The following is a 23,524-nucleotide window of genomic DNA, read 5'->3' on the forward strand; positions in this document are numbered from 1 at the left end:
TTGCGGACAGCCATATCGGTGACAATGTTTAGCTTTTAGTGCCAAATGATAAGAGTCTGAGGCGGAGTCTCAAAAGAGAATGTTGAATATTTATTGTGCAAAAATCACAACAGATCCTCTGTGCTACTTCAACGGAGCCTTGTAGACTGAGTAGGGTATATCTGCAGAGCCACTGGGTAGTGAGTGCAACACCGTGTAATGTCCGTGTGTGGATCATTGGAGTAGGGTATATCTGCAGTGCTGCAGCCCCATACTCATTGTATAGATTTGTATTAGTAGCATTAATCAATCACCTGTTGAAAAAATACCTTTACTTTCTAGTTATTACTAAAAAACAGTATATAAAACAGTAGCTGTATATAAAAAAAAATTAAAAATAAATTATAATTTATATATTTTTTAAATTAATTTTTTTTTTAATGTACAGTTAATGTAATGTTAATATATATATTAGGGCTGTCCCTGACTAAGGATTTGGATAGTCTACTTTGATTAGCCGAAATTGGCAGATGACTACCCCCCCCTGAATGCAAAAAAAGAAGAAAAAAGGTATCATTTTTGTTTGTTTTATCATTCCATTTGGGCTGTGGGGGGTGCTTAACTCATTGAGCGCCACAACCTTTTCCCATCTTTACTCAATGGCACCAGTGTTATTGACCATTTTAGCAATGTTTGCAGACCCATCGTGTGTTATGTATTATAGCTATTGAGACAATAGTATGGCTCATTTGACAGGCATTGTTCATAGTCCATCACTGACTAACAAGTTAATTTCTACATACTGTAGTTTGTGCACTATTACACGCTAAACATCGCCCCTTTCCCAAATAATCCAGTCTTTTTTCATAGATTGCGAGATATGGCACGTTATATGCAATATGCCCAAATCGTTCTGGTTGCTCGCCTGAAACCCCAAATACTTCCAAATCAAAAGGTATATACCATGTATATACGAGTCTTCACAAAATCATCAAGGGGGGGGGGTGTCGTTTTATATGTATATGTCTATACTCGTGTATACGGGAAATAGATTTCAGGTGATAAAAATCTCAGAGCGATGGGCGGCCGGGTAGTACAGCGGACTAAGCGTCTGTCTACCACCGCATAGACACTGGTATCGAATCCGGCTGTCAGCGGTGCCTCCGGCTTGGCCGGCCGTCATACTGACACAATTGGCGGTGTCAGCGGGAGGGAAGCCGGTGGGTGGTAATCTGGTTGTTGTAAACAGCGACTCCTACAGGTCGGCCAGGGCGCCTGCACAGCGAGGGAGGGAAATGGTGAAGGTTACACTTCACCAATGAGAGTCCTCGCTGTCAGGTGAAGAGGCTGCTGGCTGTCTCCTATATATCGGAGGAAGCATGTGATAGACTTCAGGGCTCCCTATACCGACCAGTGGGGGGCACATGAGCACAACAACCAGGAAGGGGAGGGGGGAATTGGCATAATGACTAAATTGGGATGAGAGGAAAATACAGAAAATTGGAGAAAAAGTGGATAAAAAAAAAAGCTCCAAGCGATCGCTCTGTCCCTGAGGGGGAGGAGACCTTGCAAAAAAAAATTAAGAAAGTGTCTCCACACCAAACTATTCCAGTTCAAAAGGTAGGCGATACTGCCACCTGGCAGGATTCGATCATCATTGCGATTGTAACATAGGCAGATGAGCCAGGGAGGCCCAGGGAGCTCCGGCCGAGTGTATAGATTGGGGATCAAAAGAAAAAGATCAAAGGATCAAAACCCAAGAATTCTCAGTTATGGCGCCCAACGCGTGGCGGCGAAACCTGACTTATCTCGGGTTTGGCGCAGAAAGTGTTAATGTCTTAAGAAGTCGACTGAACTTCCTTGTCCTCTGCAAAAGCATGCAATTGGTCCACTGATGGATACGTCTTGATATTTGTCTAGTCTAGTGTGTTCATTACTATGGGTGAAATCCTCTTTCAGTGCCTTCAGTGTTTTCTTAGGCAGTTAGCCTCGCTGGTATGCACACCATTAGCGTTAGCCACGCTTCTAGGCTGCTTTGCTTTTGGAAAGAATGATAATTCTTCTAAGAAAGAATTGTAATTATAAATCTTTTTTTTTTGTTTGTTTCTTTTTTACTAAGGTTGGCAGTCGACTACGGCTCCTTTCGATCGATTAGTCGACTAATCTACTAATCGGGGTCAGCCCTAATATATATATACTGTACGACTTTGGAAGAGAGTAGCTTATGTTCACAAATATTAATTGAACTTTCCAAGGCCATGGAAATATCATATCGGATTTCATGATTTGAGTGTTTTCAACAGTGCACAGTGCTGCTCCGAACCTGGTTCATCTACGTCTGTGGAGGCTCCATAATCATCATCTTCCTCTGTCTTTATGGGGGTCTTTTTGGGAGTCGGTTGTTTCTGCTGCTTCTGTGGTGTCTGTAATGGGATTGGACAGAGCATTCAAAATTACTTCAACCTTTCAAACGTAACCTTTTTATTTATTTATTATTTCAGGCTCGCTAAATCAAATGTACCCTCGTCTCCTCCTCGCTCTCTTCATCCACCTCCATCTCACTCTCCGAGCTGGAGTCCCCTCCGTCCATCAAATACCTGGTGGCAGGTGAGAGAGAGAAAAAATAAGAGGAAATGTATTCCTGAAAGTTGGGCAAGCCAAGGGTGTATTGTTAGAGAACACATGATGACACCGTCTGCAATGTTCTCTATGAAGGTCTGTCATGTTCTCTATGAAGGTCTGTCATGTTCTCTATGAAGGTCCGTCATGTTCTCTATGAAGGTCCGTCATGTTCTCTATGAAGGTCCGTCATGTTCTCTATGAAGGTCTGTCATGTTCTCTATGAAGGTCTGTCATGTTCTGTATGAAGGTCTGTCATGTTCTCTATGAAGGTCTGTCATGTTATTTATGAAGGTCTGTCATGTTCTCTATGAAGGTCTGTCATGTTCTGTCATGTTCTCTATGAAGGTCTGTCATGTTCTCTATGAAGGTCTGTCATGTCCCGTGTGAAGGTCTGTCATGTTCTCTATGAAGGTCTGTCATGTTATTTATGAAGGTCTGCATTTCTGTTGCATTACCAAACTAGCAAACAATGTAAAATGTTAAAAAAAGGTTAACACTCTGAGGTCTGGGCTATTTTGTGATTGTGACCCCCCCCCCCCCCCCCCACTGATTCTGGGATTTACATTATTTTATATTTTTTTAACATAATATGAAAGTACAGGGTCATACCTTCAAAATAAGCCATCACTTGTACAAATCAAGCAGATACTTTTCAATCTATGTCTTATGAATCATGCTGATAACACATTATTTATTCCTGAGATACAAGCCCACAAAGAAACCGGAACAATTTATCTTGCTATGCATAATGACTACTTTAGCCAGAAAGCAATGTAACCCCCTCCCCCCCCTGACATGACACCTTCTAGGCTGAGAGCAGCCCTGCCTTTGTTAGGCCCCGTCCACACAACCGGGGTCCAGGGTGAAGTTTTGCGCACATCCCGGTTGAAGTGGGTGCGTGTGGGCATAGCAACCGAGGTTATTCCCAGTGTTTACAGCAGAGCTGTCGCAATTATTTCCCATGTTCACGGCAGACTGTCGCAAACAATAGCAAGTTAGCAACCGAGCACTGGGTTAGAGTGATTAGAGCAGAGCTGTCCCAAGTAGCGTTATATTAAAATTATTGTATTGTACCCATTCTGCAATGTGTTAAATAACGTTTGCATCCATTCATTACTAGCGTTAACGTTACCACATTATTACGTTAGCATGTAAGCTATATACTATACATAGAGAATGCCATTCACATTAGCATGTAGCTAACAACACCGGAGATATTTTTGTGAGACTAAACTATCCGCTCTTGGTGGTAAATTGTGTTGCTGTTGGTTTTGTTTCATCAACAAATGAGGCAGAACACAGTGAATGTATCCGTTTGTTTATTGCACTTTCTTTCTTTGCTGAAAAATATATGCTCCGTTGGCTAAATGGCTAACGCAAGGTATTTAAAGATGGCGGCTTTGTTTTGTTTTTAAGCAGGAAGTGTTGTGAGCGTTCAACCTTTTCTGATTGGTTGAAATGGCCTTCATGTCTGAACAACATCGCCGCCTACTGCTTTGGCATTGTACTACATGTATCGGTTGCTGGTTTACCAGCCGCCGTGAGTACGCGGTTATTCACCTGTGTGGACAGAGGTTTATTTTTTTCAAAACTTCGGTTTTTTAATACCCGTGATCGTGTGGACATAGCCTTAGTCTAATGCAGCGGTTCTCAAACTACGGGTCGTGACCCAAAGTGGGGTCGCGGGTAGGTGACAGTGGGGTAAGGCTGAGCCCGAACCCTGTTTTTAGGGTTCGAACGTTCGCCAGGGTTTATCGAACGAACGTTCGTTTTTTGTAAAATTTTTAATAATTTTTTTTTATATATATATATATATATATATTTTTTTTTATATAATATTTTCTTTTTTTTGTATTATAGATCCTACGGAGAGCGGCATTGCATAATCTATTGGTGAAAAAACATGTTGTTTACAGTGGTGGCTGTTCATGTAAACATGTAATTAAACAAAGCACTCAGAAGAAAATAAACAAGCTACTGAGTACTGCATCAAACAATAGCCCTTGCACACCGCAGTCACGTAAGGGGCTAGATAAACAAAGGCATTCGTTTTGTGGCATTAACGTTATATAGTTAGTGTTACACGTTCAATAACAGGTATTCACTCTTGGTCGACGGGAAGGAGAGAGGCGCGCGCCTCGGCTCCTTCCACCGTCTACCTCGGAACAGGGGACGGCAGAGAGACAGAGACACCGGCGCGGGGGTCCCGCCGGGCTCCCAACACGCCTGCCGCCTCGGCCAGAGTTGTTTCCAACGCAACCACCTCCCGCCATGAAGCTCGCGCTCCGTGGCCGAAAAAGGCTGGTATTCATTAATGATCCTTCCGCAGGTTCACCTATGGAAACCTTGTTACGACTTTTACTTCCTCGGCGGGGAGCTAACGCTACGTTAATGCTTCTCGCAAGCAGATCAATGGCGGCATTGCCGGAAGTAAAAAAAATAAACGCTTGCCGATTGGTGGTAACAGCAGAGGCGGGTGCAAGCGGTGTGACGTAATTGACCGAATCGCCTGTCATTCAATCAAAATTGTTCTATTGCATTGGTTGAGACTAGAGCTCTGGTTGAGTATCCAGCAACAGCCCGGCAGAGACCATACTGGTTGAGCCGAGCGACTCGGGGGACGCGCCGCTTCACATCGCCTCACCGTCGTTGCGCCTGCTTTATTTTTTTTCACCGAACGTTCAAACCCATTAATTAAAGTCTGAATGTCAGCTTAACGAACGAACGTTCGGGCTCAGCCTTACAGTGGGGTTGCGCAACTCAGATAGAGTTTTCCACCTGGCAGCTGTGTGTATTTGCCATGTCTCGCACTTCAGGCCGACACACAGTATTCCAATACACATCTCAGTACATCCTGCACATTTATAATCGCGGAGAGGGGTCTGGTCTTTTGTGTGTAACCTGGACTCGCAATGGATAGGTTTGAAGCGGTGCTGGTTGGCCATGATGAAATGGGCTCTGTGCATAACCAGCTGCTATACCACACTGAAGGCAGAGTATTAAATCGCCCCCCTTTTTTTTTTTACTCAGAAGAAGCGCAGATTTTCCTTGCAGACATAAATAACCCATTGGCAGAGAAATGTGCTGATAATGAACTGGATTAAGACTCTGCTAGTGGCAATCCAGGATAATCAGCTGAGATTTTGGGGTATTTCCTGCTTGATGGCTTTTTGTAGGAACAGAATGTTGCAAAAAATTATTTGAAGCCCATCATCTGTAGCCACTAGAAGGGATAATTGAACAATTTTGGAGAGAGAGCACAGACAATTTGGACAACTGGATCAAAAATCAGTTCATTACGCATGACGCAGCAGGCCACTGTCTGAGCAGGAAGCGCTCAATGATCTTTCGTGTGACGACTGACAAGCTACTGAAAGTCAAGTTCACTGGACAGGCCCTCGCAAAGTTCTGGATATCAGTCCGGAACGAGTACCCAGTGTTGTGTAATGCTGCGCTGAGAATATACCTCTGTGAGGGCGGATTTTCAGAGTAGAAGCGGATCTCCGCCAAAAACGCACATGAACGCATTTTCTTTTCATGTTCTGGCAACATATTTTGGCTAAATATGCCTTGTTTTATAAATGTGTATACAGAAACAATTCCATTGTTTTGTTGATTATATTCATTAATTGCATTGATAACAACAAGTTCAACAACGTGTGCTTTTATTTTGAATGATACATTAAAATATCAATTCGTTGACTGCCACGCTGTTTTTCCACACACACACAGTCAATTTACAAGGCTTTGGTCCCCTTTGCGTAATTCACATGCACATGAGTCTCCCGAACAATTTAAAACCAAGCCCGAGTCGATCAGAGCTTCCGACGCAGAGGTATGGTAACTTTTCCGTCTGATGCGCAATGTCTTTATGCTTTATGAGATATACCGGTACACGTTTCTAAACATATTAAGCTTTCTCTGCATATTTTCACACCGCCAACAAAGTCGCCTACTGGATCCATTGTCTCGAAATGGATTTGGTAGCCGTTATGTCGCCACTTCTGACACCTGAGACTGAAAGTACTCAGCCCCTCCCCTACGATTCAACTGTAGTTCTTTAGACAGCAAGGGAAATTATACAGCCGGACAAGTTAACTAACAATAATTAACACATTTACAAGTCGTATTACATATAGCAAATAATGAAACAGATAAAGAACATTTCAAAGGACTAGAAATTGCGAATATAATAATTTTTTGCCCAATTCTGAATCTCGCAACATTTTCGGCATTCCTGAAAAATCCTCTCCGCCGAGATGAGGCCGTTTTGACACCTTTTCGTCAAAGGTGTCCTCCAGCTCTCGGGAGCTCCGACCTCATAAAGGTTGCCGTCATAAACTAATTTGAAATGCGGTTGTGTCCAAACTTTCAAAACAAATATAAATTTCAACAACGTCATAGACCTGTTCGCTGTTCACTTCAGACGCAGTGTCCATGCGCATCAAGGGGGCAAAAGGAACGTAATCCTGGTCAGAACAACGGGGCACACACAGCACACTTGGACAAAATGCAGGGGAACTACCGGTATGCGAGAATGCTCTTTATCGACTACAGCTCAGCATTCAATACCATAGTCCCCTCCAAACTCGTAGCAAAGCTCAGGGCTGTGTTCTGAGCCACCTCCTCTACTCGCTGTACACACATGACTGTGTGGCACAGCGGAACCGCAACACAATTATCAAGTTTGCTGACGACACAGTCGTGGTGGGCCTGATCTCGGCAAACGATGAGAGGGCCTACCTGGGAGAGGTAGAGGACCTGGCGCTGTGGTGTCGGGAGAACAGCCTCTCCCTGAATGTCAGCAAAACGAAAGAGATGATTGTGGACTTTAGGAGGTTGGGGGCCAGGGACTACAGCCCCCTCAGCATCGACGGGGCACCGGTCGAGAGAGTGAACAGTTTTAAGTACCTCGGAGTCCACATATCCGAGGACTTGACATGGACCACACACATCGACAGTGTAGTGAAGGCCATCAGGATGCTCAATGACAATGACACTATGTAACAACCCATCATCTACACTCACGGCACACACATCCACATGTACACACTCATTTTAAACAAACACTCACCTTAACACCCACTTTACTCACTTTAGACACTAAATTATATTCATCTATTACTAAAGACATTTGCACTACATTCATACCTCATTTGCCCCTTACCCTAAGTTTTGTACCTCACTTCTGCATTGTACCTCACCGTTACCCATTTTACTCTGTATTATATGTATATTGAACATTCCTTTACTTACCTTTTACCTACTTCTTAATTAAATTGTTTCTGTATGAAGCACACTCTCAGGGGCTCATACAGAAACAAGCATTTCATGATAAAGTATTCTGTATTTTATTGTGACAAATAATAAACAAACTTGAAACAGACTACAATATATTTGCATTTGTTAGCCATACTAGCGATCTAGAAAATCAATCCATGCCAAAGCTAGATTAAAGACTCACACTCACAGCATGATTTGGCTAAATGACATCCAGCCATTTTAGTTTGAAACAACTTTTAGTCAGGGGAGTGTCATGGTTTCTCCATAGAGCCCTGTCATACTTTTTTAGTTTAGCTCGTGCCGGTAGGGGGCAACTTAGTCACGTGAGTCAGTTGGTATTGCTGATTGGCTCAAACACGGTATGTTTGTATACAGCGAACAGGTCTATATGATTGTCAAAGGCTCCGTCTTTGACTTTGGCTCTGTGAAAATAATTCCCTCTTATTTTTGGTAGTAAGGCATGTCCACTAAAAGTGCTTGTTTTTGCCACTAAAAGAGAATTCTAGGGGAGCTCCAGTAGCTCACCACGTACCGCGAGCGCTATTTCAGCGCCGGGGACAACCGTGCTCGTCACGGATCTGGGGTTTAGCGAGTTCGAATCCCGGACTGCAGCCGTGCCTTTCCCAGAGTGTCTTCCCCCCCATCTGAACCCTTTCAGCCTGTTTCTGTCGGTCATCCTTGACCAGAATAAATGCGATAAACGTATAAAAGAGCCAGGGGAATGGCCAAAGTTTAAAAAAAAAAGAGAGAATTCTAGCTCAAACTGAAGTCTCCCTCTGGAATCCTGGGAGGCATGAGTGTATGTGTGAGCAGGAAAACAACTGTGGAAGCTGGAAGAGCGAGATGAAGTTGGAGAGAGGAGTTACAATGAAAAGTTTGTTGCGTTGGAATACAGCTACCATAGCATTATCTAAAAGATAAAAACAATGGTCCTCATTCTGGATGTACCTTTGTAAATATCTTGGTAAAACATTCATACCAACACATTTACAAAAATCCTCCTCCGGATTCCTGAACACGTGAAACAGTCTCCGACTCCGTAAGTGGACAAAATCTTATGAAAAACGTCAACTCATTCTTAAAAGGTGGTGTAGTGGTTAACAGTCGCCTCACAGCAAGACGGTCCAGGGTTCTAGGGCTGACCTTGAATATTTTTTTTGGAATTCGAAGCTTCAGGGCCGAGATTCGATTTTAATTTGAAGCTTCGAAAAAATACATTTCTTTTAACACTTTGGCTGCCATGGGTTAAATTCATTATCAACCGTAGGTTGCCGGCTCTATTTGTCTATAGAGAAAGTCCCCTTCTTTGCAGGGCTATAACTTTTTAAATTCTATTGCTACATTGCCATTATTAGGGCCCATTCAAAGTCCTATATGTATTGTTCATTGGGTAGCAACATTAAACTTTTTCATTCACATATTCATAGTAAAGTATGGTCTAATGTATAAGTATGTTTTCATCTCTTTCTGCAGCTTTCTCCAGAACGTGATCTATAGCCCCAAATACATTATATTGATGATGCAATACAGTTTTATGGCAATCAGCGCGATATAAAAAATTCCAACTAGACGTACTTCTAGAAGTTACTACACGTCATCTGATGTTGACCGGATGGGCTAGGGGGCGTTTATAATTCCGTGGGCCGCGTTATACCAATCATCTAATGTGGGTCAAATGTTGATAATAGCAGTTAGTATCGAAGACGGTAACTTTACACGCTAAAACTCACCCCAGTCTCCGCGCGCCGTTGGGCGATCATCGTAGAGTAGAAATTGTATCATTATGGGATGTAGATTTACCCGGTCCATCTCCAGCTTGTATAATGGTATATACGTCCAAATCATGTTGTTTATCGAGTTATTGGCAATCGATCGCTGTGTATTGTGACGAGCTAGAATGCCGGGACCTATAGCGAGTGCCCGGAAGTAATACGGCCGTCCAGCACAACCTCTATGGCACTTCCTGTTAAGCGATTGCGCCGATCGGCCACCAGATGGCGCTCCTGAACCGCCAGAGAGCTCAGTGGGTCCTCCTGGTGGATCTCAGGCCAGCGAGGGGACATATGAATCCGATCCCAGATTTTTTAAATATTGATATCAAAGACGCTGTAAAGCGTCTTCGGCAACTTGAGCATGGCCGGGAATGACGTGTTTAAGCGTTTCCCGGCACCCAAAGTGTTAAAAAAGATTTTAAATGTTTTTATTTTATTTTAATTTTTTAAATGTTTATGTTGTGGGACTTGTACAGCACTTTGTTCAACTTTGTCAGTGCTGTAAAGTTTCAACCTTTTTAAATCTTAGACAAACTAAACACTTCCATGAAATATTGTAAGCCGTCATTTGAGGCTTTATAAAAGCAGCACAATGAACACAAATCTGTCAGTGCCGAGTCCGACCTCATCTTAAATAACAAACAGCATTGCTTATTTTCATATTCAAAGCCCATGCCCATCGAACAAAGCTTCGAAGCTTCGAAGTATTTAAGACAGCCCTACAGGGTTCGATTCCCGCTTGGGGACCAGGTTTCCATGATGCCAGGTACCCAGGTGGGGTATCTCCCAGGCCTTTCTGTGTGGAGTTTTCATGTTCTCCCCGTGATCGTAGGGCTGGGCGATATAAGGATAACGATAAATATCGCGATATATTTTAATAATAGATATCGAATATCGAAATTTAAAAAAAATCGAAAAATCGTGGGCAGTGGACAGACTTGTCTTTCTTGCCTGCAACTTAAAGTACCGTACTTTTCGGACTATAAGCCGCGGCTTTTTCCCCAATTTTTCGACCCTGCGGCTTATATAACGGTGCGGCTTATATGTGACTCGACGTGACCAAACCCAAAAATGTAAAAATCTAAATATTGCTTTTTTGACTGCATTGAAATGTTATTTATCTGTTCCCTTATTTGCTAAACTTAATACAACTTGTAAATGAGTTAATTCTTGTTATTTGTCCGACAGTATTGTGTCCCAATGGTATAGTAATTAAACATTAAAACACCTGCGGCTTATAGTCCAGTGCGGCTTATATATGTACACATCATTCAATTTAGCTGCTGCGGCTTATAGTCGGGTGCGGCTTATAGTGCGAAAAGTACGGTAATGGCTTTGCTTGTCCAAATGACAATACTGACCAAATTGAGATTTATTTTTCTCTTGTCCATTTATTTTGTTTGCTTTCTAATTTAAAATACATTTTGAAACCGGCTGTACACAGTAGGCTATGTGTGCTAGCAGAACTAGACTCCAGTCACGAGTCACAGTGCACATGTGCAGTGTTTTGTCCACCAAAAAAGCGCCAAAAGATCGAAAATAAACTAACAGAGCCAGAACTGTTCAACTCCTCTGGAGCCACAGCCAGCAGAGAAGCCGGTTTACTTTAGCTTTTAAACCAGCTGCAGCCTGAGAACTGGAGTGTGAGGGGATGGAACACTAAAGATGGCGGCAATGACAAAGAATTGCTGCAAAATAAACATACATCGGTTGTTAAAAAAAAAAAATAAAAAAAATGTTTTAATACTTATAACAATTCGATAATTATCGATATCGAGAAATAAAATAAAATTATCATATCGTTATCGCGATATGATTTTTTTCCATATCGCCCAGCCCTACGTGATCGCAAGGGTTTCCCCCCCGATAAGATAAACCCAATGGAAAAACATGCACAACAACAGATCGCTAACGCTGTGGCGTCCTTGACGAAGACGGGCAGGAGCACTTGGATTTGTCCCCTGGCGCGGCCCTCGCCGACGCCTGTCTGCTCCCGGCTGCCCTTGGGGGGAAGGACGCCGGGATGGGTTAAGCGCAGATGCGTGTGTGTGTGTGTGCTAACCGTGTGTGCTAACCGCTAACATTGAGGATAATTGCGTGCCAATTAACACTTTAATCGCCGGAAACGCCGAAACTCGTCATTGCCCGCCATGCTCATTCTGCCGAAGATGCCGTAACACGTCTTTGATATCAATATTTCAAAAATCTGTGATCAAAATCATATTTCTCCTCCGGGGACCTGAGATATACTGCTGAGCTCCACTCAACTCTAACGGTTCAAGAGCGCCATCCGGTGGCCGATCGGCAGATCGCCCAACAGGAAGTGACGCGCCAAACAGGAAGTGCTCACCCATATTTCGTCCGGGCACTCGCGATCGTTAGCAGGACTCCATCTCGACACACTGGATAATCAATCGCTCGCCCTAACTCAATAAACAACGTTATTTGGACGTATATAGTATTAAACCACCTGGAAATGGTTCATCTAGATCAGGGGTCTCAAACTCGCGGCCCGCGGGATGATATTTTGCGGCCCCCTACTTGACGTCAAAGTGTAGTGTTAATGCGGCCCGCACGCAACTGTTTGCTGAGTCGTTGCGCGAGAGTTGGACGTTTTATGGGGCTGCGGCACTGCAGATATACCCTACTCCAATGATCCGCACGGACATTAGACGGTGTTGCACTCGCTACCCAGTCTGTAGCAGTCGCAGAGACTCTGGCTAGTAGTGACGTTCGAATGTTGTGATTTTCGATGCAAAATAAATATTCAACATTCTCTTTTGAGACTCCGCCTCAGAGACTCTTATCCTTTGGCACTTGGAACTTGCTGTACTTTGCTTGCAGGTCTGCAGCCATTATTGCTGGGTTATGAATAGCACCAACTTTAGCCACGGGACCGTTGTCAAGCTAAGCTAGCTGACCTAGCTTGTCTTCCCCGCAAGGTTTTCACATTGACATTTGATAACGTTAGTCAGCTAACGCTAGTCAGTAGCTACTTGACTTAAATACGATTCACCGTGGGTGCATTATTGTTGATAGACGGACAGAGTGTCAGGTCCTGGAGAAAGGACAGGCCATCATCTGATTTGATGTAACGTAGCTAACGCTAGCTTTTCAGCTAATGCTATAATAACACCAAGCAAAACACATCCCGTCCGAGCTCCCCGTCACACGCTCTGTCGGGGACAATGGAATTTAAGAAAGTGTATCTGCTGTTAAAATGACAAACAGCATCACACTTTAAAACACGTTCATTTTATAATCCTCACTCCGCAGGAGATAAATTACGTCATGGGATCGGAGGCTAGAATTGATGTGTATTGATTGATTGATTGATTGAAAACTGTATTAACAGATTGCAGAATGGGTACAATACAGTACAGCTCAATACACACAATTGTTAAGGGGATGCAGACCAGAGAAAGACTTTCGTCTTGTTTACATCAGGGTCCCCCATTTTCAATTCATCAGGACATATATGACATACAGATACCAAGTCCTCACTCAGTGGCAAGAAGCCATTCTCTCTCTCTGATGCATACATAATAAAATAATGTATGACTGAAGTGATGGAGGCCATGTTTGAAGGCAAACAAAAGCAAATCCCCCTCAGATCGCACAGCAACCAGAATAAACAGCTTTGTGATAGAATAAAAAAAATGCACAGTGCATTTCCATAGCTGTGGATGAGTCCACTGACACCACTGAGAAGCCTATGTTCTGAAGAACCGTTCATGTTCTGAAGAACTGTTCATGTTCTGAATTGTTATTGCTAAAGATTGAGACGATTGGATCAGTTGTACTTTTTTTTGGAATAGTTCAGAGTATATTTGCTTATAAAACGTAATTGTCTAATTCAATTATTACACTGTAGGGAACGTCAGGCTAAACTTTACTTTCAACATTGTTATCACACAACACAAACTAAAACCCCTCCCTACCTCCCTCTCCCAAACTGTTCCTACAATGTTCCTATATGTTGCATGATGTATACATTTATTATGCATTATTATTTTTTAAGTTTAAATATCAACATTATCTGGCCATCCTCAGTAAATACTATCAAACTCCTCTGACCTCATCTGGTCTTTCCAAAGACCAGAGATGGGACGTGCGCGCACACACACACACACAAAGGAATAATGGCTTATAGCAGACTTAATGATTTTAGAATATTTCAGATAATGAAATTAAATGTTTATATCATCAACTATCCAGTTAGTATTTATAGTGTAACGTTTTGGCTACTTTAAAATCAGCGAGAGAGAGGGAGAGAGGCTCAGCTACACCACCCCCTGATGCATTAGGTTCGAGCTTGAGCCTCTTGGTTGCCGTAGTTGAATGATGTCACAATAGAAAGTCAACACAGAGTTGTAACCTGGAGGAGCCCGATGCATGAAGCAATAATATATATAAACGAACAGCCAATAAATGTGATGTTATCTTTGAACCTCGGTTGTCAAGCCTCAATATACCCCCCCCCTTCCTCACTAATGGAACTGGTGTCGTGGAGCGTTTCCAGGGTTAGCGGCTAACGTTAGTTAGCGACTAACGGCGATATGTACATAGCGAGGATGCCAAGCATGTTAGACACATTGGACCTGTTGCTCGCGATGGTCTGCGTCTTATGAAATGACAATTGCATGTCATTGAAGGTCCGTGCTGGTCTGTGTCTTATGGAATGACAATTGCATGTCATTGAAGGTCTGCACTGGTCTGCGTCTATAATGAAATGACAATTGCGCGTCATTGGAATTCGGATATTTTCTAACTGGGCAGGTCTTAGGTACTGAAATGTGGCACCGATTGATCTAATGTGAATCGATACTCTGTAGTATCGACGTAATTCCGTCTGTACCCTTAAAAGTACCGGTACCGAACCCTACTCCTCTCCCCACAGCTTTTTAAAGTACACCTCCACATGCCATATGTTTTTATTCAAAATCTCCATGTTGATGAACACCGCCATGCTTAGTGGGCAATCATGTCTACTAGCTAATGAGATTGCTAAAAACAGCCATCTGAGATGTTTCCTTAAGAGTACTCAGGATGAGCAGACCCTCACGTTTTAATGAGAAGTTTGTTGTCTTTGTGCTGAGATACCATAGCAGCACTAGAGTGGAAGATGCCAGCCTGCTCCACTTTCCCCCTCCCCTCTTCTGTCCCTGGGTCTCCTCTGATTGGATAAAGACTGTTGAGAGAGCATTACCAAGGTGCTTAGCCAACGACAATATGCCATAATTACATCTGGGAAAAGGGAGGTAGTTCTACCTCTGGACACATGGCAGCCAGCGCAGAACTAAATGACGTTGATCATTTGCATATGAATGCTTAATGATATCATAACTGTGTGTGTGTGTGCATGAAGGAGCGACAGAGCAAGTGTGTGTAAGTGTGCGTCGCAGGCTCGTTTGTTTGGCTACTTTTCATCATCAAAGGAAGTGGCCCTTTTTAATTACCCATAGCAGATGCAGCTTTTAAATAAGGAATACATAATCAAAGCTGCACAATAGAGGGGCTGAGCAAGGGGGGCATGGAGGACTAGTCAGGTGGGGGACCGAGAGTGGTGGTGTGGGGGGCAGGGATTCTCTGTACAATCAGATAATGTTCGACATGGAGGAGGCTCAATATGAATGACGACAGGGATGCGACAGGACAGACTGTGACAAGTGACAATAGACAAGAGGATGTTCAATTGACAGGAACATCAGCTACAGCTTTGTGGGCAGCCCTGAGCAGAATTACTGTATGATACAATAGAGGCCTTTCACGGAATGTTTAGAATGCCCATTGGTCCTTCATGTTGGTAGTTAAAAAGCTCTTAAGCCCTAGCCATATTTCCAGAAAATTCACCTAAAAATACATACCCAAGTAAATGGAAGATTGCTCTACTTCTACAAGGTACATTTGCATGTCACTGGTATCTAGGGACATCTATGGACCTCAGGGAATGTATTCCCAGTGTCAGAAATATGCAAAGAAAAATCATAATTTATATTCTCCTTTGTTTAATCACAATTTAAGCAAGCCTAGTAATACACAATATTTCTGAAACTGGGAATATTCACTGAGGTCCATAGATGTCCCTAGGCCTAACAAAATAAATTGTTTGGTTCCTGTTGGTTGTCAGTTAAGGCCATGGGTAGGTAGGGAATTTATTTTATTTTTTATTAGATTTTTTCCCACAACGACTATGGATAGGGAATTTCTTTATTTAATTCAAATGTTCACGACAATATGGATGCATGTACTCTCTGCCAGCATGTTTAATATCCATAATACTAAAGGTTTGACTACGATTTTTATGAAACTTTATTGTAAAAAAAAAAAAAAAAAAAAAAAAAAAAATTAACTCATAAAATAAATTGGGTCGCACCTAAATCGGCAGGGTCGGTCGGCAACCGGAACCAAACCATTTATTTTGATAAGCCCTAGACACCAAGAACATGCAAATGGACCTTGTAGAAGTGGAACAATATTCCATTTACTTACCGTAGGTGTGTATTTTAGGCGGATTTTCAGAAAATAGGGCTCCGGGCTTAACAGTTGCTATATGCAAAACAACGGTTGTTATGTGTTGATATGAGATCAACTAAAATGTAATTACAGGATTACTTATTACAGGATCTTGTATGTTTTCCAGTGTTTTACCTGCTCTACCACTGCACAGAAATTTGACATTTTCTTTTGAAAGTGGTTATCGATGATTTCAAATGATACCATCATTACCGCTCTAGCATTAAAATACATCAAATATAAAATATTTTACATATAAAAAATAAGATCAGCAACCACTATATGCAATAGTGCAGAGGGAAACCTCTTTAAATGGAGTGCTTTCCAGGAAATTACTAAACTGCCATGTAAGTGGAGCATAAAAATTACACCCCTAGCTACCATCTAGCCACCTATGCTGTATAGTTACTGTATCTGGTCCTGATACAGTAACTGCACCGCTAATAGAGTGCGATACCTAGCAATATGTAGGCCAGAAGAGGTTCGATAGATTTAATACTGTGAAAGAAACTAGTATAAAGGTATTCATTAAAAGAAAATGAAGAGCTCAATAAAACCACAAATACTTCGTCCAATTGTGTTGGACCTTGCCGAGTATACTCTCCTTCATTATTTAGGAAACAGAATCATGGAGTTGAGAAGGGGCCCGTAATGTAGCAGTCACTGGAAGCTGGCCTGTAACGAGCCACATCATCCGACTGCTGCTGGAGTTGGCTGGTACTGAATGTGATCACAGCCGGCATCCACTGCTCAAGGTTACAGTCTTCTCTGTACAGGGCCGCTTGGCGTTGCTCTGGCGAGACGTGGTATTTAGAAGCTTCAGTCAGTGTCACGATCAACATTACAACACAGAGGAGTGCAGCTTCACTTTAACTCATTGACTACCACGCTGTTTTTCCATCTTTACTCCCTAGTGCCAGCGTTATTGACCATTTTCACGAAGTTTGCGGACCCATCATATTCTATATTTTATAGCTATGGAGACAATAGTATGGCTCATTTGACAGGCATTATTTATAGTCCAACAGGGACAAACCAGTTAATGTGCCAAAATGTTAATGGGCCAATCACATGTTAATATGTTTCTGGGCCCCAACCGTTGAGTGCCAAACGCATGTTAATAAGCTTTTGGATAGTTTTTCCTTTTCCCCCCGATATTTGTATTCATTATCCATCCAGGGAGCCTAGTGTTACCATAGGGAATGAGTCTGAGGTCGCCAAAGTGCAATACCGGCCGCATGCAGCTAGACGGCGGTATTACCTAGTCAAGGTAAGGGCTATATGATATCAATCTTGCGTTGATTCAAGCATGTCTTCACCTCGATCAGAACGTGTGTGTAATGTTAGTCCACAATAAGGCTGTATGTCCCGAACCCTGTTTTTGGGATTCGAACTTCGTCAGGGTTTTTCGAACGTACGTTCGAACCTTCGTTATCTTTTTTGAAATTTTATATAAAAAAAAAAAATTAACACATTGAGTGCCACGCCCCTTCCTTGCTCTCCATTAACCCCATGTAAACGTAGTTGTAGCTTGTAGAGCTAAACCTATATTTTATAGTATAGCTATGGGTCTAATAACGCTGTCGAGTTTCAGTGAGTTGCTTCTGGTCAACGTGCAAAAAACAATAATTTTTTCATCCGTACATTTGCGTTTTGAATATGAATATAGTTTGGTTGCGTCTGAGTAATTCCAGGGAAAAGACGCTAAAACAGCGTTTGTGTAATTCAATAAACACGAAAATCTTCGTCTGATTATCGGATCTTCCTGAAATCAACGCTAGACCATCATTATTATCCTTCCTCGTGCACGCATGCAATGTGGTGTAGACCAGCGCGCCCCCTACCCCCCCTCCTGCAACCCAACGGCAAACAGCCATACACATAAAACACAGATAGCGTCAATCGCGGTAGAAATAAATATCAGATCAACGCAAGCTTTCATATATAATGTCCTTACCTGGTCTCTGATGTAATGCAAAAAAAGGAATCCAATTATCTCATCGGAGTCATCGCCATTCCAGTTATCCACAGCGATCCTGTCTCAGACATTGTTGGGCATTGCACTTCAACGGGCGGGCGGGGTCAGTAGTCCAAACCATCCCTACAAGCGTGTGTTTTGCCGGAGTGTTTAGGACCCGCCCCCACGCCGCAGCTCGGTAGAGAAAATAAACTAACCCGTTTCTAACGGGGTGCAATAATGGCCGAAGGTGTTAGAGGGCGGTATAAGACCGTCTGCCAGCTCAGACACACTCAGAACAGTATGCACAAGGTGCCCCGCTGAATTATGAATGACAATAGCGAATAAAAGAAATACCGTGAGAAAAACGTAGATCTACGTTTCCGGCACTCAACAGCACTGGTGGTCTCTGACAAGAACAAGTTACAGGTTGAAAAAACCCTCAGCTCGGAACTAGGCAAAATCTGCATATGGCTCGCTGATAACAAACTATCATTACACATGGGAAAAACAGAGTCCATTCTCTTCGGTTCAAATAACAAACTCAGCAAGACCGACAGCTTCTCAGTTACAGTGGGTGACAATATTGTCACAAGGAAAGATGAAATTACCTACCTGGGCTCCATCCTAGAGGCTAATCTTTCCCGTGACAAAATGGCATCCAATGTAATAAAAAAAGTCAACCAACAAACTCGATTCTTGTACCGGATCTCCTCTCTGATAAACACGAATACCCTGAAGACTCTGGCAGGAGCACTCATTCAAGGGTACTACGACTATGCTTGCACCTCATGGTACCAAAGCACCTCAAAGGCGCTAAAAACAAAATTACAAACATCTCAAAATAAACTGGTCAGACTACTGCTTGACCTTACTCCTAGAACCCACCTCACCCCTGCCCTAGGATGGCTTAGAGTAGACGACAGAGTACAGCAACTTGCAATGGGCCTGGTCTACAAGATACACTACACGGCCAAGGTACCCATGTACATGTCAAAATACTTCCCAAAGGTCAGTGAATACCACGATCACAACACCAGAGGGAGCTCCACAAATCATGTTAAACCCAGATTCGGCTCAAACAAGGGACTAAACACGTTTCGCAATTATGCCACATCAATGTGGAGCGCCCTACCCAAAGCTGTAAAGGAATGTGAATCACTACCCACTTTCAAAACCACTCTCAAAGAACACCTACGTCAAATGTATATACTCTCTTTTCTGGACTCTTTTTGTATCACAAACAGTACTGTATTTGCAAATCTGGTATGTCATAAATGTATAGATGTAGCAGTACTGTCTATCTGTATGTCATGTATGTCCTGATGAATTGAAAATGGGGGACCCTGATGTAAATAAGACGAAAGTCTTTCTCTGGTCTGCATTCCCTTAACAATTGTGTGTATTGAGCTGTACTGTATTGTACCCGTTCTGCAATCTGTTAATAAAGTTTTCAATCAATCAAAACGATCGGGCGACAGAAACGTAGTTCTACGTTTTCGGCAACCAAATGGTTAATATATTTTTATATATAAATATCCTCAAACTAAATCCTCAGTGATTAATCTGATTAAATTAGTCGATTTTCTTTTTATTATATCAACTTTCCAGCCCCAGACCCAGGCCAGGGAGAAGCCCCAGCCCAACTAAATCAACTTTCTTTAATGAATATAACTCATCAGTTTCTTTTAATACTATACTATTAGTGTAGCCTAATCTTTATCTGCAACTGTGAAGAAAAACCCCATTGGTTTAAACAGAATGAATAGGGAAAAAAAAGAAAAAAAAGATTTGAATGTTGATTTAGAATTCGAATGCCAACATAACGAACGAAGGTTCGAACGTTTGGGCTCAGCCCTAGTCCACAACGTACAGTATGCCGTTGGTGACGATCAAAGCATCAAAAAACGACCCCCCCCCCTTTCATGCATTAATCATGAAACATAATACCTATGATATAGATTTGATTTGAGGGGCAGCTAGCCATCAACACTGAAGAAGGAACACATTGGTTCTGAAACATGTATGTATCCGGCTGCAATTAAAATTTGAAACCTGAGAGTGCTGGTCCGGCTTCCTGCTTTATTCTATAAATATAAAGTTTGCCAATAAGGATGTATCAGTACTAGTAGTATTTAGGGATGGGAATGCCTGGAACCGTGTGGCTCCCGTGACTTTCGATTCCCTTATCGCTGCCAGGTTTTTCCTACAGTTGCGCAATAAAGTTAGCGTTAGCATGTAGCCATGGCAGACTCTATTTGGTTCCTTAAGGGCTCGAAATTGCCTGGGTTTTGGTAATATGCTCCCGAAATGCTCCTGCTGTTTGGCTACTTCTATGTGCAGTGAAAACTACTTAAATGCTTTAGAACCTAGTCATTGATTTAGTTCAGGGTGAGCTAAAATTAGCCGCGGAGCTAACGCTAGCTAACGTGAGCTAACGCTATTTAATCAAGCTCACAAAGAGAGATAAACAGCTGACAGCGGATAGTACAGGTACAAATACAATAAAACAGCAGGTGGGGGCTGTTGTGTAAACCTTGTACTCTTTAGTTCACATATAATAAGAGACGGAGTGTTTGTAAGCCAGGAAGTACCGGTGGTGCAACATACAAATGTGTCAACACCCAGCAACACAAGCCAATACCTTATAGGACAGGGGCCCAGGGAGGGAGGGAGGGAGGGAGGCTGTCTGTCTGTCTGTCTGTCTGTCTGTCTGTCTGTCTGTCTGTCTGTCTGTCTGTCTGTCTGTCTGTCTGTCTGTCTGTCTGTCTGTCTGTCTGTCTGTCTGTCTGTCTGTCTGTCTGTCTGTCTGTCTGTCTGTGTGTGAGAGACAGAAGTCAGAGGAATAACGACCTGTTATTCAATAGATTAAATTAGTTTAAGAATAAAAAAATAAATACATTTTAAGAGAATCTCAAATACATTATTGTATTTAAGTGTAGGCTATAGTTAATGTTTTATTTTTTACAGTTTTTGTATTTTTCTGACATGGGGGCTCAACAATAAATGACAATCAGAAATGTCAAGTTGCATGTTGTTATTCTAACCAGCTTAGACCCCTACGCTCTGCATCTTCTGGCCGCCTCAGACCTACTCCTATCCAAGCTCCGGGAGGGTCATCAAAGAGAAGTCGCCTATTCTCAGTCCTTGCCCCACAATGGTGGAATGAACTACCCACCCCAGTTAGACAGCCGAATCACGTCCAATCTTTCGCCGTCGACTAAAGACGCACTTCTTCAACCATTATCTGAAGAAAAAAAAAAATCTAACCCTAACTAACCGTACTGTCATGTACTTGTCCTAATAAACTAACCTACACTGTAGCACTCAACACTTTGATGAACATAGTTGCTCAGCTGATAGAGTTGTGCCCTTCCTGATGGCTTGTCGTACAGAACTTGTAAGTCGCTTTGGATAAAAGAGTCAGCTAAATGACTAAATGTAAATGTAAATGTAGTTCTGTTGCATTTCCAATTTATTTATTTAAATTATAAATTGATCAGGTATCGATAAGCAGGATCGATAATGGAATCGTATCGATAAAATCCTATCAATTCCCATCCCTAGTAGTATTGGCAGTGGTAGTATTCGTAATAGTAATAGAGTACATTTTTTTATGTTCTAAAAAATAAACCAGTTCAACACCGGTAACCACTTTTGCTTAATTTCTTTGATGGCTCAAATGTATGCTCTAGTCCAGTGGTTCCCAATCCTCTCCTCGAAGCACCCCAGCCGTTCCATGTATTTGTTCAATTCCACCACCAGCACACCTGATTCAACTAAAGGGCTAGTTAAGTTGAATCAGGTGTACTGATGGTGGAATTTAACAAATACATTGAACGGCTGGGGTGCTTCGAGGAGAGGATTGGGAAGCACTGGTCTAGTTGATTTTGTGCTTTTAGCACAAAGTTCATCATAGATCTGGCCTCTTTATTTTGCTCTCAAAGTGCACCAGATTGATGCATTTAACTTTAAAATGTACAACAAAAAAAAGGCATGCCCCCTGAAGGAAACGGGTGTTTTTGGGTGTTTTTCAATGTATGTGATGTATAGATTGGGGGGAGATGAGAGCATCTAAAGGGGGTCGGGGCAGAGGTCGAAATGTGCAGGCTGACGGTGGTGGTGAGCAGGAGACGGTGGTTCAGAGCGAGCAGGGTGTTAGTGAGCACTACACTGAGCAGAGCAGAATGTTTTGAATTCCCCAGTACATCAACAAGCTGATAGCAGCACAGAGCGAGGGAGAGGGGTGACATCCTTAATGATGTTTTTAATGGTGTGAAAGGTTATTAGCAGTTGTCATGACAGCGCGTCGCATGACAACCAGAAGGGGGGCGGGACGTCGTTGCTATGACGAAGATCTATAAATCGAACAGTGGTTCCGGATAGGGGCAGACTAAAATCTGACTGAGACTAAGAGGGAAGAAACCAGAAGAGACTCTCTCCTCTCATCACGGAGAGGGGGGGGGGGGGGGGGGGAAATGACACATCATCATTAGCTTCGGCTAACACGAGGATGGTTCAGGCTAACGACCAGGCCTGACCACCATTGGACTGAATAACAGCAGAGACGATAGCAATGAAAATACAATCTGATAACATCTGGGCTGAGGCTTCTGTTTATATCAATAAACAACGCTCTTTCAAGAAAGGTATGCTGTCAAGATGTCGAATTCTTACGAAGGTGGAAAATTATTATGGTTTGCGGATCGCACTAACGGGGAGAGATAAGGATTGTATCAGCCAGTGTATGAGACGTCGGAGAGATAAAACACAACGCAGATGGGGAGATGATTACACAAGCCAAACAGATGAAGACGTGATACTGGCCGATTGATCAGAATCTAACACCCCGGACCCCCCTAGAGGGGCCAAGGTTCACCCACCACAGTCTCACAAATCCTGTGGGAAACACTGATAGCTATTATGATCTGTAATGTCAACTGGATAACGTTAGCTTTGTTTTGCAAACTTTGGAGAAGGGATGTGTGACTGACTATTCGCTGCTTGCGTGGACCATTATATCCCACAACGCATCACAAGGCAACACCCTAATCTACTTTTATCACATTTCAGAATGTTGAGGGACAAATGGATAGATTATAAAAAAAAAAAAATTGAACGTTTCGGGACTCCTACGACCTTAAAATTATTTTCTTATCACAATCACGAGTAAACTTGCATGTCTTAATAAAAAGTGTATATGTATATAAAAAAATGTATTAATATTTTTTATAAGTGCGGTACCACCGCATCCCGTGGTGATGAGCCACACGCACAACCGCGGTGAGAAAATGTCATACCGTGACAGCCCTAGATGGGGCCCGAAAAAGGCGTGGCACCCAATGTGTTAAAGACGAGAACAATCGCCAGGCAATGGCGAGAAGTCAAATTGACA

The 23,524-nt window shown here is 42.6% G+C and overlaps 1 protein-coding gene across 2 annotated transcripts in view; it reads right to left on the reverse strand.

The window, feature by feature from the left end:
• The window catches only part of LOC311245773 (DNA repair protein XRCC1-like), a 122,285-nt gene that overhangs the window by 56,694 nt on the left and 42,067 nt on the right, over positions 1-23,524 (reverse strand). For both annotated transcript variants that reach the window (XM_084335753.1, XM_084335754.1), the window contains exons 11-12: positions 2,501-2,576; positions 2,303-2,402 (exon numbers count right to left, since the gene is read on the reverse strand). In XM_084335753.1, the coding sequence (XP_084191879.1) occupies positions 2,303-2,402; positions 2,501-2,576 (176 nt within the window). The remainder of the gene's footprint in view (positions 1-2,302; positions 2,403-2,500; positions 2,577-23,524) is intronic.

Source organism: Notolepis coatsorum (assembly GCF_963971535.1).
Source record: "Notolepis coatsorum genome assembly, chromosome: 19".
In the NCBI taxonomy this organism is placed as follows: Eukaryota; Metazoa; Chordata; class Actinopteri; order Aulopiformes; family Paralepididae; genus Notolepis; species Notolepis coatsorum.